General features: G+C 40.7%; 2 protein-coding genes across 29 annotated transcripts in view; one reads left to right on the forward strand and one right to left on the reverse strand.

Annotated features, from left to right (window-relative positions):
* The window catches only part of CTNNA1 (catenin alpha 1), a 178,904-nt gene that overhangs the window by 106,503 nt on the left and 54,074 nt on the right, over positions 1 to 18,327 (forward strand). For 6 of the 27 annotated variants that reach the window (XM_025387051.1, XM_025387041.1, XM_025387046.1 and 3 more), the window contains exon 1: positions 12,981 to 13,488. The exons of 8 other annotated variants lie outside the window; for them this stretch is intronic. In XM_025387051.1, coding sequence (XP_025242836.1) covers positions 13,456 to 13,488 — 33 coding nt within the window. In that variant the 5' untranslated portion in view covers positions 12,981 to 13,455. Of the gene's footprint in view, positions 1 to 12,980; positions 13,489 to 17,660; positions 17,782 to 18,167; positions 18,217 to 18,327 lie in introns of those variants that run through there. 13 more of the 27 variants (XM_025387044.1, XM_025387056.1, XM_025387039.1 and 10 more) reach the window with 7 other exon arrangements.
* On the reverse strand, positions 7,524 to 13,119 carry LRRTM2 (leucine rich repeat transmembrane neuronal 2). Of its 2 annotated transcripts, none has more exons than XM_025387060.1 (2): positions 12,659 to 13,119; positions 7,524 to 12,311 (listed from the first exon to the last, which is right to left on the reverse strand). In XM_025387060.1, exons 1-2 carry the CDS (start codon positions 12,660 to 12,662, stop codon positions 10,765 to 10,767), a joined length of 1,551 nt encoding a protein of 516 aa, XP_025242845.1. In that variant the 5' UTR covers positions 12,663 to 13,119; the 3' UTR covers positions 7,524 to 10,764. The 2 variants fall into 2 exon arrangements, with proteins under 2 accessions (XP_025242845.1, XP_025242846.1); XM_025387061.1 differs by having other exon boundaries at positions 10,206 to 11,883; positions 12,659 to 13,092.

Here is an 18,327-nt window from a genome sequence, read left to right on the forward strand (position 1 = left end):
ATTGTCCAAAGCTGAGACATCAATGATATTATTTCTTATTTCTTTTGAAAAAATAGTATTCTTTTATGATAATGGATAGTACTTGTTGTACTATATAATTTTACTAAACAGGGAAAAGGCATCACTTGATTTTAAGTGACTACTTTATTCAGAAGGAATTTTTGAATTAGGGATTTTAAACCTTTAGAAATTTAGCCTTGATTCATAAAGCCAAACCAGAGTAATATCATATCTAATATTATAGTACATTTTGCAAAAGAAGTTACTTGATTATGAGATAATGTGGTCAGTTTTATATCAATATTAGATGTAAAAAGTGTAACAAGGCTGTTGAGGCTTACTGAAAGTTCTAGCTAATTATCAGTTCTCATTTTGAATACTGCACATTAACTTAGAGAAGAAAGACTAGAAAGTGGAGCTTTAGGAAGCAGCACATAGGTCTAACATGTCTTTAATGTGATTACATTCTTTATTTGATGGATCTGTAGCATTTCACTCTCTACATGTTGCTGTTAAAAATAACAAAACAATTTTGAGCATTTATTCTGTGCTAGCCTCAGGACTTTACATGAATAGATCCCCCTGTGGTTGTTATTGCTATTAAATCTGGTTTACAGGTCAAAGACCCAAGGTACATAAAGGTTGAAGGACTTGTCCAGGGTCAGAGGCTCAAGTGTAGAGAAGGGCTCCTAACTGATGTGCAACTTAACTTGCCCCTGTTGAAAATCTAGGTGGTTTTTTTTAATGGCTTCTAGAAGGAGACAGTTAAATTTCTGACTGTTATTCAGGCTAATGATTGCTTTATCTTTTTTTATATATATATAAAATTTATTTTTTTGAAACAGTGTCTTACTCTGTTGCCCAGGCTGGATTGTAGTGGTGTGATCACAGCTCACTGCAGCCTTGATTTCCTGGGCTCAGGTGATCCTCCCACTTCAGCCTCCCAGGTAGTTGGGACTACAGGCAAGTGTCACTACACCCTGCTGATTTTTGTGTATACATATATTTTTTGTAGAGACAGGGTTTTGCCATGTTGCCCCTGCTGGTCTTGAACTCCTGGGCTCAAGCAATCCTCCTGCCTTAGGCCTCCAAAGTGCTGGGATTCCAGGTGTGAGCCACTGTACCTAGCTGCTTTATCATTTTAAATGTGTTCTTTCTTAGGAAATTAGTTATTGTGTTATAGATTCTTACCTAAGGAGAACATGTATGATTATCATCAACATTTTACAGCCCAATTGGGTTCTTGCCTGCTGCACAGAAAAAGCCAGTACCCTGAGACAGCAGAAGTTGCAGCAGAGAAAGAGTTTAATAATCGCAAGGCTGATTGAGGTGGATGAGATACCTTTCAAATTCACCTCCCAGAGAATTTGGAGACTAGGTTTTTAAAGATGGGTTGGTAAGCAGGGGCTAGGGAGTGGGTACTGCTGATTGACTGGGCTGGGCATGAAATCATAGGAGTGTCAAAACTGTTTCTTGGTATGGGTCACCAGTGTAGGTGGCGTCAGTTGGTCCACTAGAATGCAGTCTGAAAAATATCTCAAACACCAGTCCTTTTTTTTTTTTTTTTTTTTTAATTAGTTGGAATCTTGCTCTGTTTTCTAGGCTGGAGTGCAGTGGCATGATCTTGGCTTGCTGCAACCTCCGCTTCTGAGACTCAAGTGATGCTCCCACCTCAGCCTCCAGAGTAGCTGGGACTACAGGCGCACCACACCTAGCTACTTTTTGTATTTTTAGTAGAGACAGGGTTTTGCCATATTGGCCAGGCTGGTCTTGAAGTCCTGATCTCAAGTGATCCACCCGCCTTCCAAAGTGCTGGGATTACAGGCAGGAGCCACTGCACCTGGCCTTTTCTTTCTTAGACAGTCTCACTCTGTTGCCTACCAGTCTTAAGTTTCACAGTAGTGTTGTTATTTATAGAAGCAATTGGGAAAGTTACAAATCTTGTTATGACCATTGGCTAACTGACTCCTGAGCAGTAAACAATTATAAAAAGCAAGCTAGGAAACAGTAATGGGCTACTGTTTTAACTATGATTAAATCTTATCAGAATAATTTTAACCTTACCACCTTTCATTAGTTTTACAAAGGCAGTTGCAGACCACGAATGGGAAGAGGGGATAGTTTTTGGGAGGGGACTGTGATCATCTTTGCTTTAAAGTTAAGCTGTAAACTAAATTCCTCAGCTAAATTATAAACTAAATTCCTCCCATAGTTAGCTTAGCCTGTGCACAGGAATGAACAAAGACAGCTTGTGAGGTTAGAAACAAAATGGAATCAGTTATGTTAGATTTCTCTCACTTGCATAGTTTTGCAAAGGTGGTTTCATGCACAACCAGAGATGTTGTATAAAATATTCTTCTCTTCATTCCTGATGTAGTAGAAGACGTGGTTTGTTTTTTTTTTTGAAGACGGAGTCTTGCTCTGTTGCCCAGGCTAGAGTGCAGTGGAGTGATCTTGGCTCACTGCAGCCTCTGCCTCCTGGGTTCAAGCAGTTCTCTGCCTCAGCCTCCCAAGTAACTGGGGTTACAGGTGCTCGCCACCACACCTGGCTAATTTTTGTGTTTTTAGTAGAGACAGGCTTTCACCATGTGGGCCAGGCTGGTCTTGAACTCCTGACCTCGTGATCCACCCGCCTCTGCCTCCCAGTGCTGGGATTACAGGCATGAGCTGCTGCTCCCGGCCAGAAAACGTTTTTAGTTTTAAATTGTACTCCTCGTGTAAATGTGTAATATAATGTAGTAGGTGTTTACTGGGTGTCCCTTGTGTGTTGGAGCCCTGTAGTCTGGTCCCAGGTATGTGATAAAGAGGAAACACCAGCTGTTGAAAGTGCTTGGTTCATTCTTGCAGAACTTCTAGGCTCCACCCACCCTTGGGTCATGACAAAGGTTAGGTCATCATAGAGTGTGTAGCATGCTTGTGTAGGCATAGCCTTTATCAAGGGTCCTCATGAAGAGCAACTCTGCCTGTTTTCTAGAACCTCCTTAGAGGGACAGTCCAGCATTTTTCCTTATTGTTCCTACAGCTGGCTGCATTTTATAAATAATTCACAGGTTTTTTCACTTAAGTGTCTCTTTCTCCAGAGAAACCATTGTGCTACTTAATCCAATGAAAGCTGTTGGTTTTATTCTTTGCTTTGGCCACCAGGCAGATCTGGGCCAAATTGGTATATAGTATATACTAGAAATAGTATATAGAGCAATTTCATTGCTCTACTAGGGCTTTCTAACCCCTTTTTGTAATTTATCAAAACCCATTAGATCTGATAAAATATCTGGACTCACATACAATATTGTATTACAATTTTAAGATGTTCTTGCATCCTGAAACATATCCTGGACCTTTGGGGTTAAGAGTCCTGCTTTTGATCTTTTTATATCTTTATTTCACTATTCTGTACCTAGTTTTATTCTAAGTTTCCTTGACTCTATATAAGTAGGTTATATGTAAATGATAAATAACATTGTTTTTAGAGGTTTTGGGTACTGAGCAGTTGCCCTCCATGTGTTTGACAGCTAGGCAATGGGAAATGTTTTTGTTCATCACAAGAGAAACTTTTTTGGCCCTCGTGATGATGAAATTGGTGGGCTAATTATAAATGGCTGCAGAGGGTGGACGTGGTGGCGAATGCCTATAATCCCAACTCTCTGTGGGCTGAGGCGAGTGGGTCACCTGAGCCCGGGAATTCAAGACCAGCCTGGGCAACATGTGGTAAAACTCTGTCTCTACCAGAAATGCAAAAATTAGCCAGTCTTATAACCTGATCTGGAAATAATTAATTAATTTAAAAATGGCTGTAGAGTTTTGGTCCAGTGATTTTTCCAGGATTTTTTACATTTTGTACATTTTGTTGTAACTATTTATTTATTTATTTTTGGTACAAATACCAGGGCCTAAAGATGGAAGTCTTATGCTCTAAACACTATTGTCAGTATTCAGTAAACTTAATGTTTATGACGTTTTTATGCCTATTCTGTGTGGTTTTTGGTAAAATCTTGATGGAAGCTATAAAAAGGCTTTGACAATTGTCTCTAGGGCTGCAGTTTTCTTTTCTTTCTTTCTTTCTTTTTTTTTTTTTTTGAGACAGAGTCTTGCTCTGTTGCCCAGGCTGGAGTGCAGTGGCACAATCTCAGCTCACTGCAAGCTCTGCCTCCCGGGTTCACACCATTCTCCTGCCTCAGCCTCCCAAGTAGCTGGGACTACAGGCGCCCGCCACCATGCCCAGCTAATTTTTTGTATTTTTTAGTAGAGACAGGATTTCACCATGTTAGCCAGGATGGTCTCGATCTCCTGACCTCATGATCCACCCACCTCGGCCTCCCAAAGTGCTGAGATTACAGGCGTGAGCCGCTACGCCCAGCCAAGGGCTGCAGTTTTCAAATCTGTTTCCTAAGTGAGGCATGAACTGTTGGCGTCTGCCCATCAGGGTTGCTGTTCACAGATGCTTCTTCATGCTGGATTTCTAGCGGGAGTTCCTGACTTGGAGGCATTGGGCAAGCCTTTGCTCTTGAGCCTCCATATATAGAGGGTAGTATTTTCATTTGTGGGCCTTGCAGGATAGGATGCTTGATTGTACTTGACTTTGGAGATTTCTTGCTCTTTACTGTCCTCTTCAGATAGTAGAAGGGGAGGTTTAAGATGTATCCCTTAAGAGTGTTCCCAAAACCTTGAGGATAAAGGTCAAATTCATGCTAAGGAGAAATGTTTTTGCAGTAGCTGTGACTTTCACCTTTTTCCCCTTCCCTCTTTGTAAAAGACAATTTGTAGTACATTTTGCCTCTCTCAGGGAGATATGACTACCCCAAATTTTTAAACAGATCAGGAAGAATCTATTGTATATTTGAGTGGGAACCTGAGAATGCTGTGGCATACAGACAAAATTAATTAAAAAACTGATAAAGAAATCAGATGTAGCTTTTAATGGGATTTTCAAAATTAAAATGTAGGAGAATTATGTTAATAAGCTCTGCTTTTAACTCTATCAAGTGTAGGATTGTGTTCCTTTGTGCAATTTAAAACCACCATCACCTATGCCCTCTAGTGCTTATAGGATGAGTTTGACAATAGAATTGTGTTCTGTTTCCTGCTTCTGCCCTGGTTACTGCTGAAATTCCTGGTGTGAGAGTTCTCTTAGTGTCTCTGACCCCAGCTTCCCTGACATTGGGAAAAGGGTGGCTTTGCCTATTTCTCCATGTGGTCCTACTATGCTGATGTGGTGCTGGAGAAACAATAAGTGCATCTGGGCAAACATGGCAGACTCCTGGCAGTCAGCTCCTGGAAGCTAGGGCAGTTTATGCCCCAGCGCTGCCCAGGTGTAGAATGCTGTCCTAAGGATATTGATCTGTAGCAAGCCAAGGACGTTATAGTTGACCCTTGAGCAACTTGAGTATGAATCGTTAAGGTCTACTTATATGTGGATTTCCTCCCGCCTGTGATACCCCTGAGGCAGTAAGACCCACTCCTTTTCTTTCTCTTCCTTTTCGGCCTACTCAACATGAAGATGACAACAAGGATGAAGGCCTTTCCTTCCTTCCTTCCTTTCTTTTACAATGAAGTCTCACTCTGTCACCCAGACTGGAGTGCAGTGGCATGGTCTCAGCTCATTGCAACCTCCGCCTCTGGGTTCAAGCAGTCCTCCTGCCTCAGCCTCCCGAGTAGCTGGGATTACAGGCGCATGCCAGGTTGCCTGGCTAAATTTTGTATTTTTAGTAGAGATGGGGTTTCGCCTTGTTGGCCAGACTGGTCTCGAATTCCTGACCTCAGGTCATCCACCCACTTCAGCCTTCCAAAGTACTGGGATTACAGGCATGAGCCACCATGCCCCACCATGAGTATCTTAATAATATTTTCTTTTCTCTAGCTTATTTATTGTAAGAATACCATATATCATACATATAACATACAAAATATGTATTATTTTGACTGACGGTATTAAATATGTGTTATTTAATATGGACCGACCGTTTATGTTACCAGTAATGCTTCTAGTCAGCAGTAGCTATTAGTAAAAGTTTTGGGGGAGTCAAAACTTATATGCAGATTTTCGGCTGTGTGGAGCAGCGGGGTTGGCACCCCTAACCCCAGCGTTGTTCAACTGTCAACTGTAGTTTAAAATCTTCCCTTCCTTTTCCCATCCATACTCACTGAGTCGGCATCCAGGGTGGAGGAGTTCATGTAGGGATCCTCGTGGTCCTAGTGTGTCAGCACCTGTGGACCTCCCTCATAGGAGTGGCGTGCAAGGTGCTGCTGGGATGGACGTCAACCAGCCCCCAAGGTAGAGGTCAAGTTGCTGTTGGCTAGGTACAGGCAATTGGGTACCTTTCCGAAGCTCTCTGGTGTCAGTTCACTGTAATGGAGGATTCAGAGGGGCAGCCAACTCCACGCCCTGTGAGCCTGGTACAGTTGCTTGTCCACTTGCTCAGGCTCTTGACAGAGCAGCTTCTTACTGCATGACAGCTTTTTAGGCACTCTCCCTTCCCACTACTTTACCTTTACTTTCTTCTTATCTTAGTTTTGCCTCTCTCTGAATGAAGACAGGTGATGATTACCTGCCCCTTTTTTCAGTGGACACATTTGACATTGTAGAGGAACATGGAACAAAACAACTGTTCATTTAAGATTTCTATGTCTGTCACAAATGACTTTTCAAGTTTCACATGTCAAAATGGATAGGTTATCAAGGAAAGGTAAAAAAAAGGCGTTCACTTTTTACAGTATACACAATTTTAATAACAAAACTTTCCTGTACACTGCTTTTTATGTTACCCTCCCCACTCCCAAAACACCCTGCATAATAGTATTTTCTTCCCACCCTCAACCCATCTGCCCACCTCCCACCCAAAATGAAAAATGGCTCTTGAAGGTGATTGAACACAATGTATTTGGACTGTACTTTGAGTTTCCAGTCTCAGTGTTGATAGGAAGGTTCACCAAACATTCCATATATCAGACTTTAAAAAAAAAAACCACTAAGGACAAAAATGTTAGTTGAAAGAGTTGCAGAAGTTTCCAAATGTTTGCAATAGCAGAATGAAAACTTAAGCAGTCATTTTCTATTTGTTTTTGGCCTTATTCAAGTACTATGAGTTTGCCCCAGGTTAGATAGAGAAATATTTAATTATCTATAGATGGCCTTATTGTCTCACTTTTTTTTTTCTTTTTTCTGGCTCAAGGGCTTTAATCAATAAGATATGAAAAGTATGTCCCCAAACAGACTTTTCAGATAGGTCTGTCGCTGTATTGCTGTATTAGGAAAATGATCATGTAAGTCAGCTGTTAAAAATATTCTTTAACAAATTTTATATTGATATCCGCACTTCAGAAAAAGAACAGGACATTTATAGCTTTTTCCCCTGATAGCTGTGTGTAGGAAGTGTGCCTTAAGAAAATGAAATGCCTGTTTTGAATTTTAGAATTCAAGCCTAGTGCTACATAGGGCTCATTTTTATTGGAAAGATGGAGTCTAGCTCTTGGTGACTAGCATTAGAATAAGCAGATGGATTTTAATAATTAGTGGCGTTGGGAAGTTCAGTCAATTCCATTTATTGAATTGGTACAGAAATTAACTTAGGCACATTAAGAAATTACATGTGTTAGTACAGATTTTTGGCTTAAAAAATTAGTATCTTTGCTTTTTGATGCTGGCAGTGAGTATTCTCAGAGTTGTGTGTGGATTTGCAAGTTCATCAGCCCACTCTTTTCAGAAAGGTGATTGAAATCCCTGTCATGCTACAGAAATGAATATAAACGATTTCAAACTAGTTCTTGTTTTCTAGATGGGTATGGTATCATAGTCTTCCTTAGCTTTCCCTTTTCCAGAGAGATTAATTATTTTTCTGGTTCTTAATGGTCATTTTCCTCTAATCTTAAAAATAGAAAAAAATGGAGTGGGTGGTGGTGGTGAAGAGGATAAAACCCCACCAAAAAACAAAAGCCCTGACACTGTGTAACCAAGATCTGCAGCGTTGCTGTGATGCTGTTCCGTTCTAGCCAGTTGGTAAAGAAAGCACAGATGACTAACAGTCTAATCTTCAAACCTGTGCTGATTCTGAAACACAAATGACAAAAATGAAAGGAAATCTTGCCTTCTACAGGCAATTAAAAAAGGAAGTTTTTGCTTTAAATGAGAAAGGAAAATACCTTTTTGGTACTACTGTCATTCACTTTTCTTAAAGGGCATTACCCAAAAAATATGGAAGGCAAAAAATTTTGATTTTTTTCATCTGGAAAGTATGACTCTCTAGCCTTGGCTATGCTGTTCCTCTGAATTAGTAAATGGCTTGCTTTTCCAATTTGCTTTTGTCCGTACACTAAGGATTTTGCCAGTTATGGTCCTTTAAGGATTAAGGTGGAGATTCCCAGCCAAAGAAGGGGATTTCTTACCCATCCTGCAGTCTGAATCTTAATTTTGGTTGTGGTTTGAAATGATGAAAAATACTCTTCTACTGTCCTTCAGGGCCGATGGAATCTTGTGTGCTCAGGACACAGTTGTGTTGTGACCAAGCTGTCTGTCACCTGACTGACATTTGTGACTATGGTCGCCCTGATAAATGGGTTGGTAAATTTTAGCTCATGGTGCTCTAATTTGTAATAGGGGCTTCTGATTCAGCCTGTCTGTGGGGAAGTAGGGCGCTCTGCTGTATGCTGTTAAATCAGCTTCTGTCTCTGCCCAGACAAGCCCAGGGTCTGCTTTAACAAGAGACAAAATACTCACCACTCAAGATCAACTGAATTGAACTGGGCTGAGACTTTGACAAACTAATCTGCCCACCTTAAAAAAGAGAGCACATTTTTACTGTAATTTGTGATCTTGTCTGCTTTTTACTGAGAGATGTTAGGTGAAGGGTACTAAGGTACCCATCTTTTAGTATTAAAGAAGAAAAATCATGATTACATCTTATGGGTTAAACTATAGCCTTAGCATGTTTTCAGTTTGATCCTGGGAAGAAAATATACCCTGAATGAAGGATATCATGTTAATGTTGATTTTGGGGAAAAGATAACTTTGCAAATGATAGTGGCTTTCTCTAAGGTTTTATGTCTTTTTTCTACATACAGTAAATGGCAGTTGTAAAAAATGCTCGTTTTCTAAAATCAAGTTAGTGCTGTAATTTTACAGTTTTTTGAATATATGGAACAATGTTTATGGAAAAATTCTGTGTGAATGGGTAGCTTGCATCTAAATTCCAAATATGTAATAGGTTTTCTGTAGAAATCATAATAGAAGAAACTGAATGCCTGTGGTTCTTTTCTGCATGAAAATGTGGCATCCTTATCATTTGTTAATTATGGAATGTTTATATTTACATTGGAGAATCTACCCCTCTTCCCTTTTCAGCAGCAGGTCCTTTCCCTGTTTGGTGCAGATTGTGTATAATCATTCTTGGCTGCCTTGTAACTCCAGCTAACCTGTGAGTCGGATTTCAAAATCTGCCTTTCCTTTTAATCCCTCACCTCCGTGCTGCCTTCAAGTTACCACTGTGTGGCTGCATAGGCATGTCGAGTTGTTCTACCATAAGATTCATCTCAGTGATGCTGTTTTCTTCACCTACACTGAACTACACTTACAGTGTGAATGCGTATCTTTATTGAAAGATCAAAATTCATTATATAATAGTTAGAAAGTGCTTTTTTTCATGGTTCCTTTGTAATACAGTAAGAATCAGTGTCATGCCTGTTGCTAGCCAATTATTTTTAACTTGACTCTTTGAGGTTTGAAGATCAGGAAAAAGCAGAAGAAAGAGGTTTAAACCCCTTTGTCAAGGCATCTTTGATCATGATAGTTGAGAGAGAGAGAGTGTATGTGTGTCTATGTGTGTGTGTGTGTGTTGCTTTTAAATTGGAGGGAGCATGTCAGGATTGTTAAATTGACTCAGTTTGTCTTGTTTATCTCAAATATTTTCTAAGTCTTTTTTTACATATTAATGTAAACATAGGATTTAGTACATTAATTAGTATAATGGCAATTTAATACTAGTTTAAAACAATTGCCTAAATGCCACAAAAATCATGTCCATTATAAGTCAAACGAGAAATGTGTAAGAAGTCGGTGTAATTATTTAGTATTGATTTCATTGTAATGAGACCTTTTCATAGTCACTTGGATTCATTGTGTAAATATATTAACGAGTCACTCCGCTTACTAGAATTATATTAAAGGGTTCTGATTTCATGATATGGCCTTTGATAATATCTACTAACCCAGGCAAAAACTCTGGAAGAAGAATGTTTAATATTTACCAGTCTTCAGCATACATGAAATTCTATTTCCCACACTGGCAAGAGATTGAAGATTTGAGTAAATACCAAATTATCATACAAGAGAACTTTACTAAGTCTCCTTTTAAGCAGCAAGATAGTTGTGGTACATGGGATGGAGAGCATTGATCAAACAGGTATTGATCCATATCTGTTTCTGCCCAATAGCTTCTTTCTAAATTGTTTTCAGTAGAAAAAAATAGCATATGGAGACCTTAGTGTAAAGGTTTACACACGATTGTATATAATTACATACATTTCTTATTTTGAAGTAAGCATTTTAGACTTTCCAACAGGAGTGCAAATTAATGTGAGCATTGATTCATTTAACACTTAAAATATGGTTTCATTTAAAAAATTAAAAATACTTCAACACTTCAAAAACTAAGTCTCCACTTAGTTTGGAAAATTAGGCTTAATGTCACCATTGGTAAAAATTAGATACGTATTTAGCCTCTACTATGTAAAATAGGTTACTTATCTGATGTGATTTTTGATGACAGGTAGATATTATACTTCACATTCTTTGTATGGCAGCTGCTGACACTTGCACTGTCCATAACCATTAATGATGATGAAGGGTCCTTCATGGGTGGGTTCATATTCATTATACGGTCCTTGGTCTGACATGTTTGACATATGGAGTCGTGTTTGGGATCGGAGCTGCCTGTGGTTCTGAACCATTGAGCACTGCCTAATTCTTCTTAAAGTGGGAGGGCAGCACTTCCTGGAGATGAACACTATAAAAATAATAAAAAAGAAAGAAAACAATAAAGCCATTGTTCCTGTAATTACCCGCTGAGTGAAGATGGCATTGTCTGGTTCAGGAAAGTGTTCCTCAGTAGTAACTGCTATGCCTGCAGTAGTTGGGATTTCTTTGTCTCCCACATGGTAACTTGATGAGCTTATTCTTTTTGTATATTCAGTGGTTGGATCTCTATAAGTTGTAGCCATGACAGTGACAGTGGTTGACAAATTCCAGCAGAGCTGAAATCCATGGACTGCATCTAGAATATCCTCTCCTTGGGTGTGGTCAGGACTGTGGCATAGGATGGAGTGCTCCCACCGACCTTGGAAACTGCCCAGCCAGGAGGCCAGAGCACATATTCGGGCGCTGCATTCCCATAGATTGCCAGAGAGGCCCACGGTTGTGAGGGATCTCAGGGAGTTTAAGATCTTGGAATCAAGGCTGTTTAACTTGTTGTTATCCATGAGGAGTATTTTAAGATTAGGCATCGTTTCAAACACTGTCAAGTCGATGGCTTTGATTTCATTTCCAGTCAGGTCTAGCTTTTCTAAAGTGCCCCAGGTCCACTCCATCCCACATGTCAAGTTGCTGATTTTGTTCCATTGTAAGAAGAGCGTGTGCAGACTGCTTAGCCGTAGGAAATGAGCAAAATTAATCTTCGTCAGCTGGTTGTGCTCTAGGTGAAGCTCTCTCAGTTTGATTAATCCTGCAAATCCATTGCGAGCCAAACTTCGCAAACGGTTTGTGCTCAAATCCAGAAACTCCAGACTACGACAGTCCCAGAACAGGCGTACTGGGATAGTCCGCAGGGAGTTGGAACGTAAATGCAAGGTCTGCAGCTTCCGAAGGCCATAGAAGAGCTCTGGGTGCAGAGATGACAGCTGATTAAAAGACAGGTCCAAATTTTGCAGGTTAATCAGTTGGGTAAAAGTTGTGTTTGGCAAGTAAAATATTTTGTTGGAACTTAAGATTAATTCCTTAAGTTTATATAGTCCTTGAAAAGCATCTTCTTTTACTGTTGAAATTTGATTGTGATCTAAGTGGAGCCAAGTAAGTTGACTGAAGCTGGCAAATTGATCTCTTTCGAGCTCTGTGATGTGATTGTGCCTTAGGGACAGGCCCAGAGAGCCCTTGTCTGTAGCGTTTGGCACTGAGTGGAAGCCCTGAGAGTCGCAGTAGAAGAGCAGCTTCTCGCAGCGGCATTTGGGTGGACACGCCATACCCAGGGCAGGCAGCATTTTTAAAACCATACTCATTGCATATATTGCTGCCAGCATAGGGGCCCCTAATGGCCACTTGAAATGTAAGCCTGCAGAATATAATTTAAGGAAAACAAGAAGATAGAATATTTTTCAGCAGAACGTATGGGCTATTAAAAACAACAACAACCCACATTATAGCGAAAGATTTCACTGCATGTAACTTATTTTTCATTTACTGCAGAAAAATTAACCTTATTGGTATGACTGGACCAAAACTTAAACCATTTAAAGAGAAGATAAAACATGTCTCTGTCATCAGCGATATATGCTTTTACCTAAACCTCAAAATCCAAAATATGACAGTGATTTCCCTCATAAAATGTGAATTCGGTAGCTTATTTTAAAAGCGTGATTCCTTGTTGAATGTACAAGACATATAAATGCACAGACTTACCCATTCTTCTGAGCACATTGGAGGCTGCATTCAGTCGCGGTTGTTAGACTCAACGCAGTGAGTCTGTAAAAGGCTCTAACATGTAGGAGCCTTTGACCAGTTTCCTGTTTTCTGTGTCCCAGGCTTTCCAAGTAAAATTGAATCCACCAGGATGAGTTGTTTTTTCCTTAGGATATTCCTCTGGAAAGCATTGGTTTCATTTTCTGTGATTGCTCTGATCCCTAAATCAGTTTTAAATATAAGTTATTAAATTTCTCCACCTCTGACTGCTCAGCTGGTTAATCAAAGCTTCAGTCTCCTTTCCGCAGCCGTTAGTTCTCTTGGTCTTAACTTGTTGATGGCAGATGGGTGGCTTGTTGCAGAGAAGAGCTCCTGGAGCAGCATGAGTGCATTTACTGAAAAGCTTTTCCGAGAAACGGCACAAGAATGGAATTGCTTATGTGCTGCGACCACACAGAACTGTATATAGGCTGACGTCACCGGATGACGTGTCTTTTGTTTGGGTTTTCCAGAAGCTTTACTGTTATAAAGCACCGTGCTTTGTAACAGCATCAGGGTCGTTGCAGGACCCCCTGATTACAATAAAGCGAGAAAGAAGAACTCCTGACTTAAAAACATGGTATTCCTTCAGTGTAGGAAGCAGCAGTGAGGTTGTAATAAAGGCTGCATTCAAGAAGACCCATCTGAACAGTGAGTTGGGTTAGCAGAGTGATGATTTTTAATGCTTGTGAGAGCCAGTGTTAGACTGCCGATTCTGCATAGAGAGATCATCTAAATGGGCGAAGCCTGCACAATTTATGAAGTGCTGGTTTAACACCAGCCTATGCAAGGTAGTGTCGCTGCACTGGTAGTTTGGAAAGCTATTCAGTGGCCTTGTTGTCATGCTTGGTTAAAATCAAAGTATGACTATGATTTGCTTTAGATGTGTTGATAAACTAGCTAAGTGGGCTTGGCTTCTTTGTCACCAAGAGCTTAACATTATAAACCAAGAATAAAGGGGGAGGGGAAGCTTGCAAAACAAAGCATGTGGTTATTTTTTTCTTTGAGAATTTCAGGTGAACTCTAAAAAGATTTCTCTTTCTCTTTCCTATTTTATAACAATGTTTTGTCGCCATACTGATTGAAAAATAATGCTGAGTTGATCTTTAAATGTCCTCCTGGGAGGACAAGGCAGGTTGGTACAGTCATTTTAATGCACATGCCCTAAGCATTAACAGCGAAGCAGAGATGATTTAGGACAAGTGATAGTGTGGAGCTAGATTCTGACATGGTCCCTTGTATTTTACCTCAGAATCTCACCTATTCCGAAACTAAAAGCTTCTGCTGGTACTGAGGTTGGTGGTTGTGACACTGAAATAAGAGAGCATTTGCACACTAGTTCCCAGTGGCTGACTTAACTGAGCCTCCTGCTGCTGTTGGAACCTGTCTTGTGAATACAAAAGGTCACTCTTGCTTTGGCCTGGGATTTTTGTTTCGGCTTGATTTTGCTTGCCCTAACTCTAGTTTCTCCCAGACCTCAGTTGTGGATGTATAGCTCCATGTTTAGTGTTGTATAAACACAAAAGATGTTTCTAGATGAATCAGTGTTATATTTTCAGACCTGACAAAGGTAAAATCTTTTCTACATCTTGCCTTACTGGTTTGACCCAACATACCTATTTCTCCCATATCATTGGCACTTATCCTTTGTGGATCTTATCTCAGACCTAAGGACAGAAGTCTTTAAAACTACTGACGGTGTCTGTGAAACAAGAAAATCGTTGGCCTTTTTGGTTCTGAGGGATTCATCCCACTGGGCAGATCTAAGAAGTAATTGTCTTGGGTAAAATTTTTCTGTTTTAGTGTTGTGCTAGAGTGAGAGCTGTGAGACTCCAAGGTCCCTTCCTTACGGCCCTGTGTAAAGGTGCTGTGAAAACTGCAGCAGTGCAGGTGTGTGGTTTGAGTTCTCCTAGAAGTGATCCCAAGATAGGATTAGAAGTACAAGAGGAAAAAATGCCTATGAAGTACAAAGGGAGACAGAAGGCAGCAGGAATGCTCTGCGAGTCTTCATACCACAGGGCAGGTCTGACACCTGTGAAGGGACAGGGGAAGCAAAGAAGATGAGATCGGCAGTGTGGTTCTTAGACAAATTTTGTAGGCTGAATGGAAATTCCCAAGCCAAAGTTGCCAGTGAACAGACTCTTGAGTCCTTAGGAATGAGCCTGCACTAGTACGTCTTCTCTGTTCCTTCTTGCTGGTTAAAGAAGGGAAGGAAACAAGTCCTGGTTTAGACCCTGGGAATGCTGCTCCCCTCTGACCTTAATCCTTTTTAAAGTCTCTCTCAATAGGCTAGAACTTCTTAACCTGGTTCAATAAACTGTCTTGTGAAATTTTTTTGCTTGTTCATTTTTCTGTGGATAAGGTTGAGTCCAATTCCTACAGGGTCTCTCACCCTAGATTTCAGAGCTACTGTTCTACAGGAACTTGCCCCCAGAAGTTCTAAGGACAGTAGTCTCATAGGAGTGGTCTCTTTTAAATTTCTTAAATGAAAATAAGCCCTTGGGATATTGTAAATGCCCTTATTGAAGTCAGCTATCTTCTGATGAAAAAAACCCTTTGTCATGCAGGAGAAGCTGGATTAAACTCTTCTCTCATGTAACCACTTTAGTTCCTTGGGGAGAAAAGCATTTTAGTCAATTGGATTAGAGCCACCATGATTAGGAATGAGTTGTGTGTTAACATGCAGAAGGAAAAGCATCTCCTTGCCCTTAAACTCTTGGTTTTTAGTCTGCTTGGCCTACCTCTTATATACTAATAAATGGAGACTGCTTAAATTATATTATCTCAGTACTATTATAACAGATTTGTGGGCAAGGAAAATTGCCCAGAGAAGCATCAATGCAATCAAGAGTAATTATTTTTTGAAGGCCTCTAAGGAAGTGGGCAGTAATGCTTGCAGTATCATGGTGCCCAGAATGCACAGCCCCTTCCAGGTCACCAGCCATCTTTCTCACCTGCCCACTCTTTGGGTTCAAGAGGTTCAGGCTGTGGAACCAAAGAAGAAATGGAGTTTGCCTTAAAATTGGTAGAGTACAGAGTTCCCATTGATGGAATTTCGTATCATTTTTTGGTCTTTATCTTTCTTTAGCTAAAGGGCTACATACCTATTCTTTTGAAACTTTTTCTTGGTTTCGCTGTAGAGCAGCTTTCTTCCACAAACATAGGCCTTTGACTTAAACTGGCAATACTACTTCTGGAAGGTACTGTCCATATGATCTGTTTCAATTTTCAGTGCTTTAGATGTTCATGATAAGGCAAAGGAGAAGTAAAATCTAACCCATCTCCTCTTTGTAAATGGTTTTGAGCAAATCAAGTGAGTCAAGTGGCAGGGCTTAGGTGACTGTAGTTGTCTGCATTCCTCCACATGACAGTTTGCTTTTCATGTGTATTGCTGATTAGGTAGAGTTATTCCCCTACTAGGAGAAGCAAATGTACAGATATATTCATGAAATTTCCTATTCTTCTGTGGGAGGGAGGGTAGAGAGGGAACTTTATATTTGCTTTATGCTAAAAAGGCAAATGTTTCTTTCATCATACCCAGCTCCAAAAATTGTGTATGCCCTGGCACCAAAGTGTTGCCCAGAGGTGTTTTGGAGAAGCATGTTAAAATAAACCTTGTTGCTGGCAGTCTCAATCCCTGCTTTAAAAAAAAAAAGATAGCTGGCCAGGCACAGTGGCTCATGCCTGTAATCCCAGCACTTTGGGAGGCCGAAGTGGGTGGATCACGAGGTCAGGAGTCCAGACCAGCCTGGCCAAGATGGTGAAACCCTGTCTCTACTGAACATACAAAAATTAGCTGGGCACGGTGGCAGGAGCCTGTAATCCTAGCTACTCAGGAAGTTGAGGCAGAAGAATTGCTTGAACCAGCGTGGCAGAGGTTGCAGTGAGCTGAGATGGAGCCACTGCACTGCAGCCTGGGTGACAGAGTGAGACTCCGTCTTTTAAAAAAAAAAAAAAAAAGCCATTTTTGGGGTGGAGGTCCCAGATTTTGTGGGTCTTATGTCCTCTGCTAAGAACCTTTTAAGGTGTTAACTGGCAGCCACATACTTAGGCCTATGCTGTAGCCAGATTTGTATTAGGGTAAGTGGGTTTTACTAGCCTGTCTTTTTTTGAAGGAGAAGGGAATCTTTCAATAGTAGAATGTCTACATTAGACTACCAGAATCTCCATTTCTGCCTGGATCCTTGTCTCCATCCCTGCCTTCTGTTGATTTTATTTTATTTTTTGTGTGTGTGTGTGTGTGTGTGTGTTTTCAGACAGTGTCTTTGCTCTTTCACCCAGGCTGGAGTGCAGAGGCATGATCATAGCTCACTGTAACCTTGAGCTCCTGGTTCAAGTGATCCTCCAGAGTAGCTAGGACTATAGGCACATGCCACCATACCCAGCTAATTAAAATAATTTTTTTTTTTTTGGAGAGATGGGGTCTTACTGTGTTGCCTAGGCTGGTCTCGAACTCCTGGCTTCAAGAGATCCTCTCACCTTGGCCTCCCAAAGTTTCCGGGATTACAGGTGTCAGCCACCATGCCAGCTGATTTTGATGTTTAAAGTCCTTTTGTTATCTTGTTAGTAAACACAACTGAGAAAGCAGTAGAAAGGGATTCTGGTTACACTAACAATAGTAAGTGGTGTTTCTTTGGATGCACCTTTCACATTTTGGGACACACACCTTCTAGTTTTGGATACATGTGCACTTCAGCAGTTGTTGCTTTTGGGGAAGTTTCAGGGTCAGAATCATGTGACGACCTGCTTCCCTTGTATTTTGTGCCCAGGGCTAGATAATTCAGCCAGAAATCTTGGAGCAGTGCACCTAAGTTGGGCATTAGGTTATGGAAGATCTTCCATAGGAATTTGGACAGATGAACATTTATACTATGAAGATGTTTTATTTCTGCTATTATAGACATCAAAACAAAAATAACAGAAGTTGTCTTGAAGTTTTTGTGTTTGTTCGTTTGTTTTTGAGACAAGGTCTCACTGTGTTGCCCAGATTGGAGTGCACTGGCATAATTGTGGCTTACTGCAGCCTTGACCTCCCAGACTCCATTGATCTCCCTCTTTAGCCTCCCAGATAGCTGGTACTACAGGTGCGTACCACCATGCCTGGCTAATTTTTTGTGGAGACAGGGTTTCATCGTGTTGCCTAGGCTGGTCTTGAACTCCTGGGCTGAAGCTCTCCTCCCACCTCAGCCTTCCAGAAATCGTTGGGATTACAGGCATGAGCCACCATGCCCAGCCCATCTTGAAGTGTTGGTTTAAAGCATAGACTGAAATTTTTATGGCAACCCCCCCCTTTTAAAACTCTTCTTCTGCTAGTGGCTTCATTGTGTTCACGTTTCCCCTCTCCTCTCTGTGTAGCATGTTTTATCGTTTATTCTGAAATACATAGCCAAGTTTGGGGTTGTCCTTCCTTTCTCCTCTCTACATTTCTGAGTAGCTTTTGATGTAGATATATTTCCTCTTACCTGCATAGATGGCCCAAGGGGCTATACAAAGCTCTTTGCACAGGATAAAATTACAAGGTAAGATACCCATTCAAACTTACTTGAAGAATCGTTCATTATTAGGGCTCTCTAATAGTGGGCTCTCTGACCCAGTTTTCTAAATTTAAGGGGTTAGTTTGCATGTTTGTT

Source organism: Theropithecus gelada, chromosome 6 (genome assembly GCF_003255815.1).
Source record: "Theropithecus gelada isolate Dixy chromosome 6, Tgel_1.0, whole genome shotgun sequence".
Lineage (NCBI taxonomy): Eukaryota > Metazoa > Chordata > Mammalia > Primates > Cercopithecidae > Theropithecus > Theropithecus gelada.